The sequence below is a fragment of the Denticeps clupeoides genome, chromosome 14 (assembly GCF_900700375.1).
Source record: "Denticeps clupeoides chromosome 14, fDenClu1.1, whole genome shotgun sequence".
Classification (NCBI taxonomy): Eukaryota; Metazoa; Chordata; class Actinopteri; order Clupeiformes; family Denticipitidae; genus Denticeps; species Denticeps clupeoides.
Genome location: NC_041720.1, coordinates 6,643,559 through 6,665,851, shown reverse-complemented (window position 1 = coordinate 6,665,851; position 22,293 = coordinate 6,643,559). Strand labels below are relative to the sequence as shown.

The window sequence follows — 22,293 nt, the reverse complement described above, 5'->3', positions numbered from 1 at the left end:
AATTACGAAATATGCTGTAAAACAAAAACGCGATTATTACACCGACGACACGTCAATATTCTTCGCAATTACTTAAAACATAGTTCAGACTGGTTAATTGAAATATATGTAGTTTTTTTGTAGGCTAAAGGTCATCGCATGAGGCGTTGCTATTTTCATCGGATTTACGCGCGATTGGCTTCTGAGCAAGTAATCGATTCCGTGGCAAAACCAATGAAAATATTTTTCAGAAAATATTTGCCACGTTCTTCGTGGTCCGAATGTCCACGTTCTGGAAGGTCCGAATGTCCAAAACGTTTCTACCTTTTTTTTTCAAGTCTTGATAATTTCTTACACGAAAAAAACACTTTAGACTAGTGTTTTAAATCTGATACCTTATTTAGGCATCATTGTACAAATTAAGACTGACCCCGTCCTCTTATTTATGTATTTATTTATTTTGAATTGAGCTTTTTAAAATAGTAACCTTGTTTTCTTGTGTACTATTGAATCTCTATGTTTTAACTCACTTTTCTTGTTTGCTGTTGTACATCAATAATTGCAAATCAATACAACACACTCAAAACACTTCGACTTTATCACAGCGGAGCCATTACTGAGACTCGCCGTACGTTAACACGAGGGCGGAATCTAATTAATTACAATCTTATAATGACCGCTGGAGAAATCGCCGCCCCCGATCCTGCCCCACTGCCGACGATTGGTCGGCAGGCCCCCGGGGGGCGGGCTCGGCGCGGGAGCGAGCCAATCGGCCGAGGGTACGCAGTGCGCGCTGCCCAGGTCTGCTGCACGGGGCAGTTCTCTAACAATAGAAAGCGCCGTGCGAGGCTCGTACCATCCTGCGCCCCGAGAGGTGCGTCACGTTCTTCACACGTTCTTCACGGAACCGCGCGTGTTTCAGCCGGACTTAGTGTGGCGCGAGGTCCGGTCGGACCGGGTGTTTTTTTTTTTATTCATTTCCTTTTTAACGCTCTCTTTTTGCGCAGCGCTGGGGCTCGTTTTCCTCGCGCGGTGAGGTTCTAACGGGATCTGCAGCCGCAGCCGCGCATCGGCGATGGGGATCTGAACGCGCCGCTCCCGGTACAGCGTCAAACGATGGCGGAGGCGCGAGCCTAACGTCCACCCTCTCCAGGTAGGCGCGGAACCGTTTCATCACTGTCATAAAAATCTAAATGTGCCTTCGTTCCGGCAGAACATCGCCTTTGCAGACGCTTCCTCTATTTTCTCGTCAGATAGCAAATTGCTAAATTAAAAAAAAAAAGAAATACACGTGACAACAACACACACAAATACTTGTATTTCCCCGCCCGCCGTGGCTGTGCTGTAAACGGACGCACGGTGGCCATGGTCGTCGATACAATGCAACGTCGCGCGTCGCCCGCAGGTGCCTGCGTGCGTGCGTGCGTGCGTGCGTGCGTGCGCGCGTTCTCTCATCTGTCCCCTCGTGCCGCCGAAGATTTACGGCGCGGACGCGGAGGCCGAAGGTCAGTGCGTGGATGAAGTCGCGTACTGCGGAATCCCGCTATTCCCATATATTCCCATATATGTATTCCCATATGCACAGCCGCCCTGGAATACTTTTTATTATTATTATTCCTGCATCGCCCTGCAGTCAGCATGGCATCTGTTCCCGTTACGTCCTCTCTACTCAGTTCTCTTCACACCGAACTGTCACTTTCGGGGACTCGGTGCCACATTCGTTTAATTAACCGACGTAGAAAGGGACAATATTGGCACTTCGTGCGCGCTGACTGGATTGACTGCTGATCTCCAGTCAGTTTGCTGCCGCGCGCATTTCATATTTCACACTTATCAGTAGCAGCATTTGTGGCGTCTGCGGTGACGTAGAACTGGCCAGGAATTTTGCAGTGTCCTTTTTAGGGCGATCTGTGAGATTTTGAGTAGGAAGAATTTGTTATTCAGCATTTATAAGATGCCACAAACTGCACACCAGCAAATATACACACACACACACACACACACACCAGGTGACCAGTGAAGTGAAGTGAAGAACACCTGGCACCGGGTGGGATATATTAAGCAGCAAGTGAACATTTTGTCCTTGAAGTTGAGTCGGAAGCAGGAAAAAACGGGCGACTGTAAGGACTTTAAGAACTGCAGCTCTCGTGAGATGTTTACATTTACGCCATTTATTAGACGCCCTTATCCAGAGCGACTTACAATCAGTAATTACATGTACAGCCTGGAGCAATTTAGGGTTAAGTGTCTTGCTCAGGGACACAATGGTAGTAAGTGGGGTTTGAACCCGGGTCTTCTGGTTCATAGGCGAGTGTGTTACCCACTAGGCTACTACCACCCTGGTGTTCTAGGTCTGCAGTATGATCCAGGATGGAAAACCACTGAACTGGTGAGAGGGTCACTGCCCTAGTGGCCTAATGGATAAGGCACTGGCCTCCTAAGCCAGGGATTGTGGGTTTGATAAGTGGTGGTAGTAGCCTAGCATGTAACACACTCGCCTATTAACCAGAAGACCCAGGTTCAAACCCCACTTACTACCATTGTGTCCCTGAGCAAGACACTTAACCCTAAGTTGCTCCAGGGGGGACTGTCCCTGTGCCAATAATGTCCCTGTAACTGATTTTAAGTCGCTCTGGGTAAGGGCGTCTGATAAATGCTGCAAATGTAAAGTAGGGTGATGAGCAGCAGAGTGGCCTGGCCCATAACCCAGAGGTCGATGGATCGAAGGGGGCAGTGGTGGCCTAGCGGTTAAGGAAGCAGCCCCGTAAACGGAAGGTTGCCGGTTCGAATCATAATCTGCCAAGGTGCCGCTGAGCAAAGCACCGTCCCCACACGCTGCTCCCCGGCAGCCTGTCATGGCTGCCCTACTGCTCACCAATGGAGATGGTTAAAAGCAGAAGACACATTTCACTGTGTGCACTGTGTGCTGTGCTGCTGTGGATCACAATGACTCTCACTTTCACCGGGGATCAAAGCAGCGTCCGCCTCCAATAAAACCGGGACGTTTATCAGGACGTTTTCTTTCCCATCGTGTGCATCCATCAATTTACCTGACATGCAAGCTGGCGGACGCAATGTGGTTGTTTGGTCCTTGGCTCCCGACATGCATGAGGATGGATGGATCTTTCAGGGTTTTGAATATTCCCGCATTTTTGCGCTGTGTGCATTACTGAGCACGGTGGAATAGGACCTTCGATGGTAAAGATGGACAGGACGGTGCCGTGGCCGCTGGATCGCAAGCATTCTGAAACCGAGAAGCCTTGATTTCGAGGGACGAATCACATGGAAGAGACACACCAACGCATGTCTGGCCAACAAGTCAAGAGATGAAGCCCCGTCGTCTTCAGCGCGAGTGTGTGGACGAATCATGGCTCCTCTGGCCGCCGGAACGGCAGCGTTTTTCATCACGTGCCCCCCCCCCTCCTGGGTTTATGTGTTTCCCAGGCCGGGGGAGGGTCCGAGGCGAGCTGCCGGGGAAAATGTGTGAAATCCGAGTCGCCGAGTCGGGACCGCAGCTGCGCTGAAATCTGAGCTCCGTTGTGTCTCTGGGTTTGGGTATTGTGTGTGTGTATGTGTGTGTGTGTGTGTGTGTGTGAACTGTCAAACAGTAACTACTGCATCTTATTCCAAGGAAACAGAACAAATACCGTTCTTTTATTCTTTCTTTCTTTTTTTCCTTTCGTTCTTCCTTTCAGTATATTACAGTAGTAGGAAACCCCACTATATAGGACACCCTTTTCCCCAAATTCATTACAAAATGATCATATTTTACACCCGCTATCTGGCTTTTGTTCAGACAGCCTCACTTTTCAGGCGTATTTTGAAAAGCCAGTTTTGAAAGAGATCAATGAAAGTCCAGTCGGTTAGCCACAGGATTATTGGAATTCCTATAGATTTTTTTTTTTTTTTGGAATCCCTGAACAATTTTTGGGGGAAAGATGTAGGGCTTCAGGAATTCTGTGGGATTGGTGTTTTTCTTTCTTTAACAGAGTGCCGTGGGGGAAGTGTCTGCCGTGTGTAAATTTCATCCTCGGACGTACAGATTGTTTTTCCTGACTGATATTATGGCCCCGGCTGGCCTGTAATGATCCCCATATCCCCAATTACGATGCCACCCACCCCGCAATCCAATTATGTTTTCCAGCACTGGCCCTGAAATCACACTGGTTTTATAATTATTCATCTTATATTACTTATTATTACCAATTACGATAGAACAGAAGATGGCTTTCTGTTGTGCGGCGATGCTTCGTAATACAGAGATGATGGCATTAAAGTGATTATGAAATAATAAATAAAACTATTGTCATTTCAAATATATGCATTCGCTTTGAATGATGTGATGTTCTGCGCCGCCGGACTGAAGTGTGGGTCCGTCGCCTTTTTGATGCTCGCGGCAGAAAGTAAAATGTTGAACTTTTTCAAGCGCAGAAAGCGTCAGCCATTCAGTTCCATTTATGCTGGGTCATGAATTTATTACAGATCATTTAAAAGCACTTGTAGTTAATTCCCATATTTTCACGTCGCTGCGTTTTGTAGCGTTTTCGGACGGTAAAAACTCACAGAATGCTTCTCTACTTCCCTTCATTCCTACGGTTCTGTGAGATTATACTGAATTCCAGATTTCTCTGTTTCCTGTGACGATGGCCTGGAAATGGAAAAAGAATCGAACAACTCATGAAGCAGCTCATGTGACTGAAAAAAGAGGACAAGTCTGGCAACTCTTATGAATGACAGTAATGTGTGTGTGAGTGTGTGTGTGCTGGAGGAGCATTTGGTGTTAAATCTACATGAGGCACAGAGGACAAACTTAATAAAAGTAAATCATGGTTTCATTATGCATGTTGCTGACATGCAGGTTTTTTTTTTTGTGGATATTTGGATTTTGAGTGTGTGTGTGTGTGTGTGTGTGTGTGTGTGTGTTGCCCCTCCAGCTGTCGCATTTTTCAGTCATCAGAGGAGGTATTCAGAATATCGCATGACCCCCGAGACACAAGCGAGACACAAACATACACAGTGGGAACGCACATTTGTATGCAAACACCACGCCGCAGTACAGTGCTTGTGTGTGTGTGTGTGTGTGTGTGTGTGTGTGTTCTCGCTCCTCCCCGTGGGTTCATACTCAAAAACCGATCGGGCAGCTCTGACGCCGCGCCTTTCAAACGGCATGTGAGGGAGGAAGAAAGAGGGGGAGAGCCGGAGAAGAGATGAAGCGGTGGGGGATGAAGACGAGGGCAGACTCGAGGGAATGCGCAAGGAGGACCGGTGGGAGGGCGGCGTGCCGAAGATGAGAAAGCGAGAGGACAGATACGGGTGGGGGGGGGGGGGGGGTCACTGCGCCGGTAGCGTTCGTCCACCCAGCTGAGGGCCGGCGGAGACTGAGGCCCTTTGTTTCCGCGTGTCCGCGGAAGCCGGAGATCAAGAAAGGCCCTCTGTGCCGAGCTGCCCCTCCCCGGGCAGAGATCCTGCTGCCGAGCCGGGTTCCCGGCGGCTCTTTTTCACATCGAGCACAGTTTTACTCTGTAATTAACCGATACGGCGAACAGTTAGCGGGGCGGGGTAATTAACTGCACCCCCGCTGGTCACAATACACAACTACAACCACTCATGGCACATAGTACCGTTTTCTTCGCGATGTGAGAAGGGGCTCGTAGTGCCACTTCACGTTTTACCCGTTTGTCAACACCGAAATGGCTGAAATTAGAGCCTAATTAAGAGCTCGCAACGAGATTTCAGTCAGTTCTGCCAACAGTTACAGCTGGTCTGTCGACAAAATGTGCATTAGCACGTTACAGTGAACTTGCCCGGACTTCACCACCAAAGGACACCCCGCCGGTCCCCGCTGACGGACACTGTCGACGTTTCTGCTGGGAACGTTGGTTAGGATGTTCATAAGAAGAAGGGCGGTTAAAATGACTGTGTTTCATTTCCGTGGTTCGTTTTAAATACATAAACGCCAACGCTTGCGTGTGGGCGTGTCTACCGTGCAGGGAGCGCACGAGTGGCAACCAATTATTGCATCTCATTGGTGCGGCCTTGGAGCAATGGTGGCCTAGCGGGTAAGGTAGCTCCCCGCCTAAATAGAAGGTTGCCAAGGTGCCACTGAGTAAAGCACCGTCCCCGCACATGATGGTTTAAAGCAGAGGACACATTTTGTTGTGTCACTGTGTCCTGTGCTGCTGTGTTTTCCTTGTGAAATTGCACAAACAGTGAGTAATCCATTTCTAAAATCATAAAAAATCTTAGTGAACTTAGTGCTCTTGTGAGAGTAAAACCATTAAGTATATGCAAAACATTCCTGTCACACTTGTCTGATCGGCGTCTGATCGGTGTCGGTTGCTTAATCGATTCTTGTTCATGTGTACTATGCTGTTTAAAATGTTCAGGCAGAATTTAACTTTGCATTAGTTGTCATTGTGATGATGTCCTGTGAAATTCACAATAAGAATCACAGGCTACATATAGGAAAAATATATACAGTACATGACCATTTACGTTGGTAGATTCTCACTGAAGGTGTCAAAACTATGAATGAACACATGTGGAGTTATGTACTTAAACAAAAGTGGAGACCTGACCTCCACAGTCACCGGACCTGAACCCAATCGAGATGGTTTGGGGTGAGCTGGACCGCAGAGTGAAGGCAAAGGGGCCAACAAGTGCTAAACACCTCTGGGAACTCCTTCAAGACTGTTGGAGAACCATTTCAGGTGACGACCTCTTGAAGCTCATCGAGAGAATGCCAAGAGTGTTCAAAGCAGTAGAACATGTTTTCAGTTATTTCACCTTTTTTTGTTAAGTACATAACTCCACATGCGTTCATTCATAGTTTTGATGCCTTCAGTGAGAATCTACCAACGTAAATGGTCCTGGAAATAAAGAAAACACATTGAATGAGAAGGTGTGTCCAAACTTTTGGCCTGTAACAGCCAAACAAATAGGACCGAAACATCCTTGCTGGAGGTTATTGCATAACAGGTTCTGCTATGAAACATGACACCAGACCCGGAGCCTCTCAGGTTTCAGCTGCTCATTATTTTATAAAACTTGAATTTCGGTTGCATGTTCGCACTGACCTTATCACCCGTACAAGTTGCCTCTCCTGCCTTTGTGTGGGCGGGCTTGCGAGAGGGGGAGATTCCCTCCTGACGTTCGGTTGGACAGGTGGGGGTCACGTTGCCACGACGACAAAAGTATCTGTTTCTGCTGGAGCGCCCGGCTTGCTCTTCCTGTCCGTGCCAGCTCGGTAACACAACCACCCCTGAGCGTAAAACAGCAGAGCTCCGGGGCTGAGAGGCTCGGGGTAACCGGACACTCTGTAGCCCGTCTCTGAAACTATATTAGCACAGAAACTTTTAAAGTATTTTTTAAAATATATAAATAAATAATATTTTGTAAATATTTGTAATAAAGTCAGAACATCACATACACACATATACATTTATTCATATAAATAAATAAAAACATAAAAAATTACAGGAAAAAAATAAGTAAACAAACTAATTAATGCAATGAATTTTAATGTTTTTGAGACAGACAAAAAAAAGCACTTCTTGCTTCTTATGCAACATAAGTGAAAAATATATGCGCGTTCTGCAATTACATAATCAGCCATTCTTATAGTTCACTTACTTCAACAGTATTGCTTGACAGAGGCAATTAAAATATTCATATTGCATTTGAACAGCAAATGTACTCCCCTCTCGAAACTCGGCACACAATTCGGAGTAATGGTCTTTCAATGCTGCTGCTGCTTGCTTTGATGGCAACAACTTTGAACTCTTGGTCATGCAAACAAATCAGCTGATTCAAACCGTGGTTTTATTGTCATGGTTCCAGTTCATTATGCAAGTGGGCAGAATTTTCTTTACAAATGGAAGAATGTGTAATACTGTGAAATAGTTCTTTGCATGAAATGCACATATTATTTACCTGTAAATGGTTTACAGGAGTAAATGCCCGAACATTTTGTTGAACAGTGATTACATGTGACTTGTCATATCGCTGGTTACTTTTTTCCCCACCCACTCCATAATCACATCGTTTTTAGGTGAATAAATATGTTTATAATGGAAAACATGGAGAAAAACAGAATTTAGGAAAAAATAAAACTGATTTCATGGATCCCTAGATTATTCCTGCTGTCCAGTCACATGTTGGGGTGGCACAAGAAATGGATAAAGCAACACAGTGATCTAGGATTGGTAAAATCTAGATTTTTTTGTGCTTCAGTCAACAACCATAAGTACAAAGACCTTTACTGGATCTGGTATTAAAGTGAAAGTTATTGTTCTTTACTTGTGAAATGTAATAAAGTAAAGTGAAGTGATTGTCACATATGATACACAGCAGCACAGCACACGGTGCACACAGTGAAATGTGTCCTCTGCATTTAACCCATCACCCTGAGTGAGCAGTGGGCAGCCATGACAGGCGCCCGGGGAGCAGTGTGTGGGGACGGTGCTTTGCTCAGTGGCACCTCAGTGGCACCTTGGCGGATCGGGATTCCAACCGGCAACCTTCTGATTATGGGGCCGCTTCCTTAACCGCTAGGCCACCACTGCCCTGTGACCTCTGCTTTATACCCATCAGCCTTGGTGAGCAGTGTGCAGCCATGACAGGCGCCCGGGGAGCATTGCGTGGGGACGGTACCTTGCTCAAGGGGACCTCAGTGGCATCTTGGTGGTTAAGGATTTGAATCCGCAACTCTTCAGTCCGCTTTCTTACCAGTTCGGCCACCACTGTCATTGTTTTCATGGCTACGACACATTGTAATTGAACACAGTGGCTGTGGTAGGATCTCTGGACTTGTCCCATTTGCTAATGACTGAGTCGTCCTGGCTGCTGGTCTACGATTTGACTTATCCAAATGAACACGACAAACCCGTTTCAGCCGTGTGTGTGTGTGTGTGTGTGTGTGTGTGTGTGTGTGTGTGTTACATTGTATCATATGTAGTAATGTCACCACATTGTTACAAGGCCTGCATTGGACACCTGTCAGTTTTTCTGACGTTAGAGGACACACACGCCTTACATTATTAGCATGCCCTTATATCTGCATATATTGGTCCAGTAAGGATGTCATAAAATATTGATAGATTGATAATTGGCTGATGTAAAATGCATGGAAATCTGGGCTAATAGCTTTTTAGACCTCAAGGGAGGGCATTAAAATCTGTTGGCCTTGGATACTAAGTTACTTTTATCACCCAGCAACTCGTTTGCACGTTAATAAATGGTCGACTTTGTCTAGTGTTAATTCCTCACATCCCACCGCATACATATTCACAAATAAGAGGTTTATCTTCTTATTGTTATTTTGATAGTAAATTATTCTGGGGCCCATTTTCTTATTATTGATGCATAAGAATGTGGCCTCGCGAGTGGGTGAAATCTACTCCCGACATTTCAGGTCCATGAATGGCATCCATTGAACTGGTTGGCCGAAATCAGCCCTTGTTCTGCATTTTGAATGTCCGCTTTAAGCCGGCTTTATTCCGGCGGCAGTCCATGCAGATACGATATCCAGGGATCACGCCCCTGCCTGTCTACCATGTTTATTTTGCCTGGTGTCAAAGACGAGTGCTTCGGCAGAAGGTCCCGGACTTCACTGACCATCATCCATCACTGACAGGCGAGAGAGAGAGAGAAAAAAAATCATTCTAGGTTTGCATAAACACTAGCGTCAAGGTATGCAGCAGCCTGTCATAAATATTCCTTTTGTTTTGTTATTTTTTGCTATTCTGCCACATTGTTTACTTGTTTATGCAAAAGTCAGTTTGATTGATATGAATATCTGAGGGAGGTAGACACAGATAGAGAGAAGCGGGAAGCTGAGGAGGAGAGAAAAGCCAGTGGCTCAGCGCTTTTTCCTTTCCCCCCGAACGGAAGAGAGGAGCGAGCGAGATGAAAAGGGAGGGGGAGGGAGGCGGAGAGAGACAGAGACACTCAGTGAAGATGGACGCCCTGCGGGGGGAGCCGTCGGCTGTTTGGCTCATTCAGTTTCGGGGGAGAGTGAAAAACAAATGAGCGCGGAGAGAAGAGAGGGAGGACTGTGAGGGAGGAGAGGAGACGGACGCTTTGGTAAAAGGATAACAAGATATTCTGGTCCGGCGGGGGCGGCGGCGCTGGCTGATGAAGAAGCTTCTGGAAGCCAACAGATCCAGGGTCCCATGCATAAACGCATGACGTCTACATCCGTACTGAGCGGATAGCCTGCATACACAGTAAAGCCTTTACATCTTCTTGTCAAATATAGTCCTGACCTTGAATCCACTGGTTTTGCCCTGATCACCTTTGATTTGGTAGATGCCTTCACACCAACTGCTCGATCAGATATGAGATGCAGTTCAGAGAGTTCAAGTCAAGCTGCTCAGAAGAGCGAGGTCAGCACGTTCGAGTTCTGAGGTTCTTGTTCCACCACCATGGAATCGCAGAGGACAGGGGCGGCCTCGTGTGAGGATGGAAAGAATTCCATCAAGGAATGCAGAGGTTGAGAAGAAGTGCAAGAAGTGCAAGCAGAACCAAAAGTCACTTTGTTGGCAAGCATCAGTCACGTTCCTTGTCTGTTGACTGAGCATTTGTCATGGTGGAAGTCAAATTTATTATTCATTTATTCTTGTATTTATTCACATCATGGTCACAGCGCCACCTAACCAGCTCCTGCGCAGAGTTGCATGTTCCTGACAACCCTCAGGAGTGTGTTGCTTTTGGAGCCTTGGAATTTGCGTTAATTGACATTTAACAGGCTTGGGTTGAGCCTTACTGACATGCACTGGGTGTGGGTGATATAGCCTCTAAATTCTATCACAATAACTCATGGATATGTGCAACGATGTGATGTAATGCATTACATTACATTTTTATGTGTTTACATGTGTGCCATTAATAGTTTTGGACTGTATGATATTGCATAATGTAAGTCCTCAGCTGGTATTATTGTGAACTTTTGTGCCTCGTGAGCTTTTCGTAACCAATGAGCTCACAGAATGAGCTCACAGAACACCTGCAGATGTCCAGTGAATTGGGGAAGGCTTGTGACCTTTGTAGACCAAAATTAGACTCAAACGATCATGATAGGGCAGAGAAATATAAGTCATGAGCGTCTGTAACCTGAGAACGACAGATTTGAGCAATGAAGGCCTGTGTGGCCATTTACTTTTTTTGGTCATTGGTCACACCTCAAAAATATTGGTGACCAACCCAACCCAACCCAACCCAAGGGATGGCACAAATCAATAGTTTGAAATACTGGGGGAAGGTCCATCGAAGGAAGTACCTACGCTAATAAATACTGTATGCTGGATCGAGCAGAGCTGCACCATGACTGCTTGATCTCCAGAAAGAAGCATTTCTTTGTCTATTTCCTGGATGAGTTTTGGGCTTAGTCTGGATTTGCCCTTTGAATTCTCCACAACAGTATGAGGATGTCATAGCTGAAATAAAATTTGATTATTAAACACAGTATTAAACGCCACTGATTACAGACACGGTATACACGAAATGCACTTCACAGCGAGACAAGAAAATAAAAAAAAGACTTTATTTGTTGAGTTCGCTGGGTTCAAAGGTCACAGCTGAGTGCCTGTGGGTGCTGTGCTTACGTAAAGGTTGGTCATTGCTGAGGGGGAGGGCCAGTCCTTTTTGTCGCCCTCTGATGGGCCCTGACAGGATGTGTGTGTGTCTGTACATTCTATTCTCTTAGTCTGAAGCTCATATTAACACACACACACACACACACAATTAAAGTAAAAACATTTAGTTGGAGATTGTCCATTCATGTAGAGAATGAGGTAGACCTCACAAATAAGACACACACACACACGCACACCCAACAGGCTGGGTAAGAAAGTGCCATTCTGTATGAAAGATGACTATGATTTATTGTTTTCAATCACCAGGAGTTGCATGGGGACTTCACATATTGTCACATATAAATTCAAACTGATCTTGGTACCATTTTATTTTATTAGCTCTATTTCCACTGTAGATATCATGAAAAATCACAGTACATGTAAAGAACTGTGAGTGTCAGAATTTTTCCGATATCGATGAATAAGAAGTATGCGTGTGAGAGAGAGAGAGAGAGAGAGACATGACATTAAAGCTCCTCTGACCTTCTCTTCTACCGGGAATTCCTTTGGTAAAATGAAAGAATCGTTTGAAAATGTGTGCTTGTCTGGTTGGTCAGTTCAGAATAAGCTTTTCAGAGTGCCTGGACTCACAACTCGCTGGTCAGTGTTCTGTGTGTGTGTGTGTGTGTGTGTGTTATCACGGCTGCTGGTCCTCTGGTAAAGCTGGCATGTCGAATCACCCGAGTCTCCAGCCCCCGGTGTTCACCCCCCTCTGTGTGCCCATAATCGGGGCTTTCATGCCCATAGTCATGCCCGGCGTGTGTGCAAAGTTCTGAATCTAGACTCTCTTTCAAAAGGCACATGCTGTCTTTTTTTTTTTTTTCTTTCAGTTGCCTCACAATAAGAAGCACATGGATGGATGGATGGATGGATGAATGGATGGATAGACTATGACTATCTTTATCATCACTGTTAAGGACAATAACCTACAGTGTGCATGTATGTGTGAACTAGTGAAGCAGGAAAGTTTTTGCCCTTCGCATTTGAGGGGACAAGGGCAAACACATACACACACACACACACCACACACACACACACACACAGACCAGTTCCATTATTTAGGACGCAGGTAGTTTATTTTTAGCTACTCACTTTTCTCACTCCCAGTCTCACATTTAAAGCCTTATTTGTACCCGTGGGTGGGGGGCGTTCTTACTTGTTGGGCAGCCGTGTTTGAAAGTGTGACGGACTTTTTCGCCATTTGTTAAGAAAAAAATGCCTGTGTGTGTGTGTGTGTGACGGCGAAACTGTAAGTGTGTGTTCACCCCCCCCCCTCTCTCTCTCCGCAGGTGTGCGTGAGTGAGTTTGTGCCTGCGTGCGCGTCACAATGCCGCTGGTGAAGCGCAGCATCGAGCCGAGGCACCTGTGCCACACCGCGCTGCCCTGCAGCATTAAGAATGAGTTGGAGTGCGTGACCAACATCTCCCTCGCCAACGTCATACGCCAGCTCAGCAGCCTCAGTGAGTGCGTTTTTTTCTTTTTATTATTGTCCCTAATTCATCTGGTCAATGATGTTGCCTGATTATGGTGTGTGTGTGTAGGTAAATATGCAGAGGACCTGTTCGGCGAGCTGTTTAATGAAGCTCACACGTTCTCCTTCCGGGTGACCTCCCTGCAGGAGCGCGTGGACCGGCTGTCGGTCAGCGTCACGCAACTTGACCCCAAAGAGGAGGAGCGTGAGTGAACGTCCTTGCATGCAAACGCACACTTTCACGAGGGACCACGACAGAAGGGCGTGGCATAGCTCTCTGTAGCAGGATACAGTCACATTTGATCAATTTTAATGACGGTATGGTCACCGCGGCCATGTTCCAAACAGAGGTTTCTAGATTAATGCTGTAATCTACAGCATGCGATTGTGTTTCTGGTTTATATGTTACCGTTAGTGATTGCAGCAGTGTTGTCCAGTTAGCATTAGGGGGAAAAAAAGCTCCGAGCAGCGTTGGCGGTTTTGAACCCTGCTCTGTTTCTCCCGAACGTATTGTTCATTAGCCAGTGATGCTAAATGGACTCACCCGAGAATTTCAGGGCTCTCTCCAGCGGCCCCTTCGCTCCCGGTGTTAGCGGTAGCTGGCCAAGAGCTTCCTGAGACTCTGGCCGGTGATTTGTTAGCTGATGGCTTCTGCAGTCACGCTCTCCGGATTAAACTCGCGCTTTACACGGTAGCCGTATCAACGGAGCCGGAAACGGCGGGAGAAGAGAGATGGAGGACGATGGCGAGATTTTGGCCAGATAATCGGCCAGGGGAGGTTCCCTCTGTCCTTAATACCGTTAGTGGGCATTTTTTGGGGCAGTGGTGGCCTAGTGGTTAAGGAAGTGGCCCCGTAATCAGAAGGTTGCCGGTTCGAATCCTGATCCGCCAAGGTGCCACTGAGGTGCCACTGAGCAAAGCACCGTCCCCACACGCTGCACACTGTGATGGGTTAAATGCAGAGGACAAATTTCACTGTGTGCACCGTGTGCTGTGCTGCTGTGTATCACATGTGACAATCACTTCACTTTAAAGTCTTCTCTTTTAAAGACTTTAATATATCTGTTTCCGTATCCGACCTGCCTCCACCCTCTCTCTGTGCTTCTCAGTATCGCTGCAGGACATCACCATGAGGAAGGCCTTCCGCAGCTCCACCATTCAAGACCAGCAGCTCTTCGACAGAGAGACGCTGCCCGTGCCCCTCCAGGAGACCTATGACATCTGCGAGCAGCCGCCGCCTCTCAACATCCTTACACCTTACAGGTCGGCGGCCCCGCCTTTTGCATTCACAAAGAAGGGGTTTTCAAGACGTTAACACTGCTGTGTGCCCCCAGGGATGATGGGAAGGAGGGCCTGAAGTTCTACACCAACCCCTCGTACTTCTTCGACCTGTGGAGGGAGAAGATGCTGCAGGACACGGAGGACAAGAGGAAAGAGAGGAGGAAGCAGAAGGTGCGAGGCGAGGCTTGTCATAAAAGGGCAGTGATCCGGTCATTAAAATACACACGGTTACGGTCACGTATGGTCGTTTAATCATCCTTCTGATGTATCATTTCTTTGATCTCGTGTCTGTACCCAGTCTAGTTGTGTCATTAGGCAGCGGGACAGTTTAGGTCTTTACGCACCACGGTACCAATTTCTGGTTTCACTGTCCAAATGACCCAGACAAATCGTTTAGTTTGAAAATTGTCAACAAACAACAACAACAACAGAAATGTATTGTAGCATAAATGAAATCAAGGGTTCTGTAAGATATAACCGCTGTTCCTGGGGTGGGAATCCCGAGTCTAGTACAATTGAATTTGTTCAGGTTGGGTCTGGATATTCGTAACGTCTGTGCCTGAAGACCTCTTGTGTTGAGAAGAAACATCTGGAGGAATGGCTGCAGCGGTTTTCCAGTACGAATGGCGGCCTTTATCGTTCCTCACATAAACAAGCAGTGTGTGTTGTGTGTGTGTGTGTGTGTGTGAGTGAGTGAGTCAGCAGGTTTGTCAGTGTCCATGAATGTGTGTGTTTGTGTGTGTGTGTGTGAATGAATTGCCACAGCCCACCGCCCCCCTGTCTGATCTCACATCCAGACACCCCACCCCCCTCAGCTCCATGGACTAATGGAAAACAGATGTGGGTTCGCTCCAGAGAATCCCTCCCTCCCTCACTCACACTCACACACACACACACACACACACCACATACATTTTATTGGCCGTGTGTAGTTCATGGAGTGTAACTGATGTTTTCATTTTTTTATTCCTGGTAAACAATGTGTGTATGTGTGTGTGTGTGTGTGTGTGTGTGTGTGTGTGTGTGTGTGTTTTATGACAAGTGATTTACCACCAGACAGTAATGGACATCAATAGTGTGGGTTTTTGTGGGTGTGTGTGTATGTGTGCACTCTTGAACCTTTCATACCTTTTAAATAGCAGCGTGCTGCTGATTCAGCATCAGATCAGGCAGCTTTACTCACTCTATCGATTCTGATTGGCTGATACTTCTGCATTATAAAGCCGTGTCAGGGCCATTTACGTATAATCACCGCTTCTTGATAAACATACACAACATTTCAGACACAGTGTGTGTGTGTAAATGTGAATTCTTCCTCATTAGTACTTCACCAGTTTAACCAAAGGGGTGTGTGCATGACAATTACAACTAATTATTAGTAGTCTGTGCCTTTCAAGTAATTACATTTCCTGTTGAATGTCTAGTAGACTAGACGTTTACTCCAGGGCTCCCTTTTTGTAGATAATTTTGGAGCCCTTTGCTACTTCAACACACATACTCTCGCCTTTTGCTACAACATTCATGATAGGTTTCATGATTTTTTTTTTTTGCAATGCTTTATCAATTTTATTATCAGTTTTAAATGTAATAGTTTATAGGTTTATGGTTGCACGTTCTCCATGCCATCATAGTTTTAAAAAAGTCATTGGTGATTGAGTAATAATTGTGTATGTGTGTGTCAGACATGGATCATATAATTTGGACAATGTTTTACGTTTGCACAAAAAATGGAAAGTAAAAGTTGATTATATTTAGACTTTAAATCTAATTTCTTAGGTTTGCATACACATGTAGGCAGACGTATGGCTGTTAGACACGCGTCCGTGTTTAGATGAGAGCAGACGTGTGTTTTCCTGCTGTAATGGAACCAGGATGATGCAGAAGAGCGGGTTTTATCGGACGGGCACTCGTTCCTCCGCTTCGAGTTGTGAACCTGTGCTCTGTTGCGCTGATTTGACCCAGATTCTGCTCAGACGCTAAAATTAGACGGCGAGCGCCATACCTCTGCAGCAGCGTGTGGGAGAGCCGCTGGTGTTACAAACCATCACCAAAAGCAGAGGGCACGTTTCGTTGTGTCACCGTGTGCTGTGCCGCAGTGTTTCCCAATGACACTCACTTCACTTTCACTTCAAGTTCACACCAAGAATTGATTGTGCCATAATCACCTGATACGACATGAAAATGTTGCAGTTTCATCTCGTTCGTGGTAAAGTATCATTAGTACTAAGAATTTGTGACTTTTGGGGCAGAGAACTGGGAATTGTGAGAAACGAGATCAGAAAGACCTTGATGACTTTGGGAAGGAGTTCGTTCCTGGCCTAGAATGAGGGTGTGTGTGCTGTGTGTGTGAGGAGATGTGCTCTCTGCTGTGAGGTTATTTGCTCTGTGTTACATGGGATAATGTTTTTTGTCGTGCTGTGCTTTGTTGTGTTTGCTAAGAGCTTTATTTTATTTCAATGGGAACTATTTTCGAACTGGCACTAAGCACAGTGCTACGCACGAATCCTGGGGCTTGTTTGCTAGTCTAAAGTCAGAGATTTACATTAATAAATTAATAGATATAACAAGAAATAAATCGTTAAATCCTTAACGATGCTCACAACAGTTCAAATTGACGGTTGTCAGAGCAATCCTTTGGCTCCTCCCATTTATTAAACAAATTTAAAACACACATACACAATCATTACAAGGCACTCTAAGATCAGCATACACATCTTGAGAAAATGACCAAGTGGTGAATAAAATTCACAGAATTCCCATTTTATGAAGGGATCCTAAATAGTGCTTTGTCAATTAACATTAATTTTTAATGTTTTGGGACACAGCAACAGTAGTTTTTATCCATTTAATTTTTAATGCTTTTGGAACACAGCAACAGTAGTTTTATCCATTTATGTAAATCCCAAGGACTCCTTTCACCGTACACTAGCGAACAACCCCACACCTAACACGTAATGTTGCACCCAGTGCCAGTTTGAAAATAGTGCCCTAACTTGCCAACTTCTGTGCTGTGATTAGTTTATTCTGTGCTGCATTTTTTTACTGCTGTCATTGTGTCGTGTTAAACGGTTCCACTGGTGCCTTTCTGTTTTGTTTTGTAGTTGCAAGACCCCCACACGTATGATCAGGTCTATAGGTACTTAGACCTCCCGTGTCAGGTATGTGTTAAACCTCCACCGTTCACTCAGGTGCCTTGGGTTCATCCTGGAGCCCCACCCATCTGGAGTTGGGGCTTTTTGCCTTAATGTTTGTATTTGTATGTTTGTATATTTATAAGATATAATATATTAAGATAAAATTCCTCCTTGGCTGTGGTTCTCCAGGACTGGACCTGAGCACCTATGGTTTTAAAAGCAACAACTGAAATAACAAAGCAGATGTTTTTTTTATGCTTTATTTCTAGATCCTCCTTTTTGGAGTTGACTAATCCAAACAAGTTTCAGCATTAAATTTAACAGCATGCCCTCATTCAGCATCAAAATGACTTTATTTTCTCATCCACAACAGCCTCTTTAATGTAGAGAAGTTTAGCTTCTCAGGGTAAACGTGGTGTATCTGGCACTGTGTTAACTCCAGTTATTAAGTGCTATTAACTCCAGTGCGGAACCAATGGAACTACATGGGGGCGCAGCAGTACTCAACACACAGATGCTCCCTTTTTATTGCACACACTTTATTTACACGTGTGTGTGTGTGTGTGTATATTTTTTATATATATATATATATATATATATATATATATATATATATATATATATATATATATATATATATATATGCAGTGCATTATGGTGTGTTGCTCAATGCATTTGTGTGTTTACTTGTTCGAGTTGTCGACTGTTGTTATTTGCATTCTGTGTGTCATAATCAATTTAATTTAAATGTGTATTAATAAGTATATATTAGTTGACATTAACATTGTCATTAAAATGGGAATTATGTGAGTTTTATGCAGTCATTTTCTTTCTAAGATGTGGATGTCGATATCAGCGTGTCAGTTTGCCATGCAATGATTGTGCATGTGTGTGTTAATAAAGTTGCTGATCAGAGTGTGTAATTCCATGTTTGTCTTCTCCATCTCGCTCCCGCTGTGTGTTAATGAACAGTTGGGTAATTTTCAGTGATGATTTTATATTTAGTTTTGGCCTTAATATCATTTGACATTATGAGAATTTATAAGGTTTATACTCATTAACAGTGATGTACGCAGTTACCACTGATTTACTTTTCTAGTTCCATTCATTCTGTTTGATAGCTGAAAAAAAAGACACTGAAAATGGCCAAACTGTTCAAAAATGCAGCATAACAAAGCACTGTGTTCATAGCTGTAACTCTCTCTCCGACACCCTCTCTGTAGCTGAAGAACATCGAGCGGCCGATGGATGTGGACAAGATTCCTCGTGCTCCCCACGACCGGAAGAAGGAGTGGCAGAAACTGGCCCTCGGGGCGGAGTTAGCAGAAGACGACGCCGATGACAAGCACAGGGACAACCGAGACAACAACACTCGGTGTGTGTCCCCGTCTTCTTTCTAATGAATCACTTGTAAACAGATCGTATCATTCAACCAATCAAAGATTTACTTGTCTGCGTGACTTTTTAGGCAACCACTGTACGTGGACAACATGGATGGAGCGTTCTCTTTGGCTGCGTTGCCGTATTCGCAGATGAACGAGCTGTTAAACAGAGGAGACCGAATGTATGGCAGACCCCATGAACCCCCACCCCCCCCTCCCATCAGGTACAAAAATACCACACACAGTAGTGTATTATTTTTTTGTGAGGCAGGGTGAATGGTGTTCCCCTGGAGTCTAACATGCAAATGAGACATTAAAAGAAAATAATTTCGAAAAACTTGTATACGACTGTAGGACAGCAAAGTAGTCCAAAAAACAACATATACATATACAGTGGGCAGCAGGTATTATAACAATATAATAAGCGGTACAACCTAGCCAAGCTTTATTTAGTGAACCTTTAGATATAATAATATTGGGTGCTGATATACATTTTGACTGGAATTACTAGTAGGTTATGTAGTATTCAGTATTCAGCTATTGTTTAACCCTTTGTAACGTCCTGCCTCTCTCAGTTCCAGCTCTGGTTTGTCGGACAGTCTTCCTCAGTCTCCGGCCCGCACACCAGTCTTCCTCAACCCCAACGCTCCACCCCCTCCTCCCCCTCCCTTACCTCCTCCCCCACCCCCACTCCCGTCCACCCACCAATCAGGAGCTGGCCTGCGGGGCACGCCGCCTCCCATCCCGCCTTTACCCAACCAGCAGCCACCGGTGATCCCACCCCCTCCCGCCCCCCTTCAGATCGCACCTGGAGTGTTACCACCCCGCCCCGCCTCCTATTGCCCCTCCTCTTCACATGGGTCCCGCCTCCCCAGCCCGCCTGCAGCAGGATAAAGCCCAACCTTCAGGGACCACAGACGTCTCGGTCCTGCCCCCTCCACCCCCCACCTCCACCGCTGCCAGTCTCAGGAGCCAGAAGCTCCTCCCCCTCTCAGTCAGTCCCATCCTACATGTCGTCTCCCCCCACTCACTCTGCCCACGAACCTAAGCGGCATCCTGCAAACCTGCCACCAATCAGCGATGCCCGTAGCGTCCTACTGGAAGCCATACGGAAAGGTAGGCGTGGCCACTGTGAACAAACATGAACTCATCAGTTGTTTCATGTATCATTTATCAAAAATGATCCAAAATGATTTTGTGTTTCTATCAGGTATTCAGTTGAGAAAAGTGGAAGAGAAGCGAGCTCAGGAGCTAAAACAGGAGCGTGTTGGGAACGACGTTGCCACTATCCTCTCACGCCGCATCGCTGTCGAGTACAGCGACTCGGAGGACGACTCGGAGTTCGACGAGGTCGACTGGGCAGAATGAAGGATGGTTGGAGGAGAAACTAGAGCAGAAGATTCCTCTCTTGTTTTTTCCACTTCCAGCATCTGATATGAACAAACTCGATTTTGTTTCTCTCTTCTATTGTTCCGTTATTTACCTTCCGTTCAGGGGGAAATTTCAGATTTTAAAATTCTTGCTTTTTCAGAAGATTTTACTGCAAAATTCATCTTTTATTTATGTTTCTGTCTGAACTATGTGCTTTTTTTATCTGCTTCAAACTTAAAACATAAGACAGTAAGAAGAAAATATGTATATTAAGAGTTTAAAGCCCCACCCATATCAAAATGTGACTCGTTTATGCCACCCTGTGGTCAGTGATGGAAGTGTGACTATTCGAGAGAAAAATGCAGATTCGATAATGGCCGGCCCCTTGGAATCAGTTAAGGATTGGCCCTGTTTTAGAAGGTGTGGCGGTGCGGGTGCATCTGTATGTTCTCTTCAGGATTGTTTAAATGTCTGTCTGAGTTCAAACGTGTGGTGTTAATGTATGATTAATGTATGATTGTGTAAGAGAAGAAGAAAAACAAGCACGGAACTTTGGCGGTTAGTTGCTGATATTGTGACATCGACAGATTTGTGTTTGTGTTGGTATGAACTGAAACCCCACACTTCTGTCCAATGTGTATGTGTGTGTGTGTGTGTGTGTGTATGCATGTGTGTGTTTGTTGTTTGGGGGTGAGTCTGCTACAGTGAGCCAACGAGATTTTGACAGAAAGCAAGTCCAGCATTCATGTTTCATGGACCAAAATACATATCTGAAGGCAGCTTATCGGCCAGTAGCCCAACTGGTACCTTCAGTGTTCAGAAATATCAGCGATGAGGAGCTGCCATGGCATCGAGGAGCCACTGCCCCACATCTGACCGTCCTGCCACAGCCAGCCGTGATGCACCTGAGCCAGGTGGCCAGAATAACTCTGCACACTGTCATAAGCCATATCTTTGGACGGCATATAATGTACATATTTACGTTTATGCAAATTTAACGATCCTCGTGATTTTTACTTTTTTTTTTTTACATTTTTCTAAAAGGCTCATACCATTAAAAACTATTCAACAAGAAATTGCTTTATTAAAATAATATGTAAAATACACATTCATTCATAAGATAATAGGGTATTAGTATTAATAATTGAGAATTAATAATATTTTGATGAATATCTATTCAGTGGTTTGGGTTAGGACAGTGTGCTGACTACTTAAATGAGAAATGTGTGTGTGTGTGTGTGTGTGTGTGTGTGTGTGTATAGATTTCATATATTAGAAGGTTGCCAAGAACGTCTGAATGAAAGAAAGAATGTAAGTATCCTTTCTTCTAACTGGTAAAGCAGATAATTGTCTGCATTGTTTCTATTCGGTGCTTCTTAGCCGGAAGACGTTGCGGTGGAGCAGATTCTGACCTCTGACCTGGCTCAGGTCTGAGGGCATCTGGCTCAGGTGTGCTGAGTGCAGGGCTGGCTCGGGAACTGCCGTAGTCTGGTCCGATCCCACATCTTTCCTCCGCTCTCTCATGCCTTACGTCTCTGCGTTCACTTGTGTTCGTTTGCTGTTTCGATATTCTGGGCGTGCGAGTGATGGAAATCAAATCTGACTGAGTTATTGTAAAGTTATGTAACTGTTTAATGTTGCAGTTTGCTTGAATTAATAAAATTTAATGATATGTTCAGGACAATGTCTTTTTGTCCTTTCTTTTTTAATCACCCATGCAACCAGATTCATTTAGCGGTAATGTTTGCTTTATCAAAGTGTAAATGAATAGGTTTACTAGAGGACAATCCTGGCTTTTTAGTTCAAATGTTTTAACCTTGTTTGTCTTTTATCCCGTAACCTGAACGTAACAGGGATAGGATGTCACTCAGTGATACTTTGGAACCTTTAATGTGTTTCCATCTCTGAAAGGACATGTCATCCACACATGAATGAATGGAACCGAATAATGTTCCTCTGACCAATAGAGAGCAAGAGAGAGAGAGAGAGAGACTGATTAAACCATAAAGACTGTAGAGTGTAGAGCCATCTAGTGGTGAAAC

General features: G+C 45.1%; 1 protein-coding gene across 1 annotated transcript; it reads left to right on the top strand.

Moving 5' to 3' along the window:
- The first annotated feature begins 755 nt into the window (after positions 1-755).
- On the top strand, positions 756-21,932 carry LOC114803144 (wiskott-Aldrich syndrome protein family member 1-like). Its single transcript, XM_029002510.1, is given in 13 exon segments — positions 756-853; positions 987-1,132; positions 12,902-13,072; positions 13,154-13,288; positions 14,193-14,346; positions 14,418-14,535; positions 17,466-17,522; positions 18,722-18,873; positions 18,967-19,104; positions 19,456-19,699; positions 19,701-19,820; positions 19,822-19,996; positions 20,091-21,932. Coding segments are annotated over 11 exon segments (1,584 nt in total). The 5' UTR covers positions 756-853; positions 987-1,132; positions 12,902-12,939; the 3' UTR covers positions 20,249-21,932.
- The last annotated feature ends 361 nt before the right edge of the window (positions 21,933-22,293 follow it).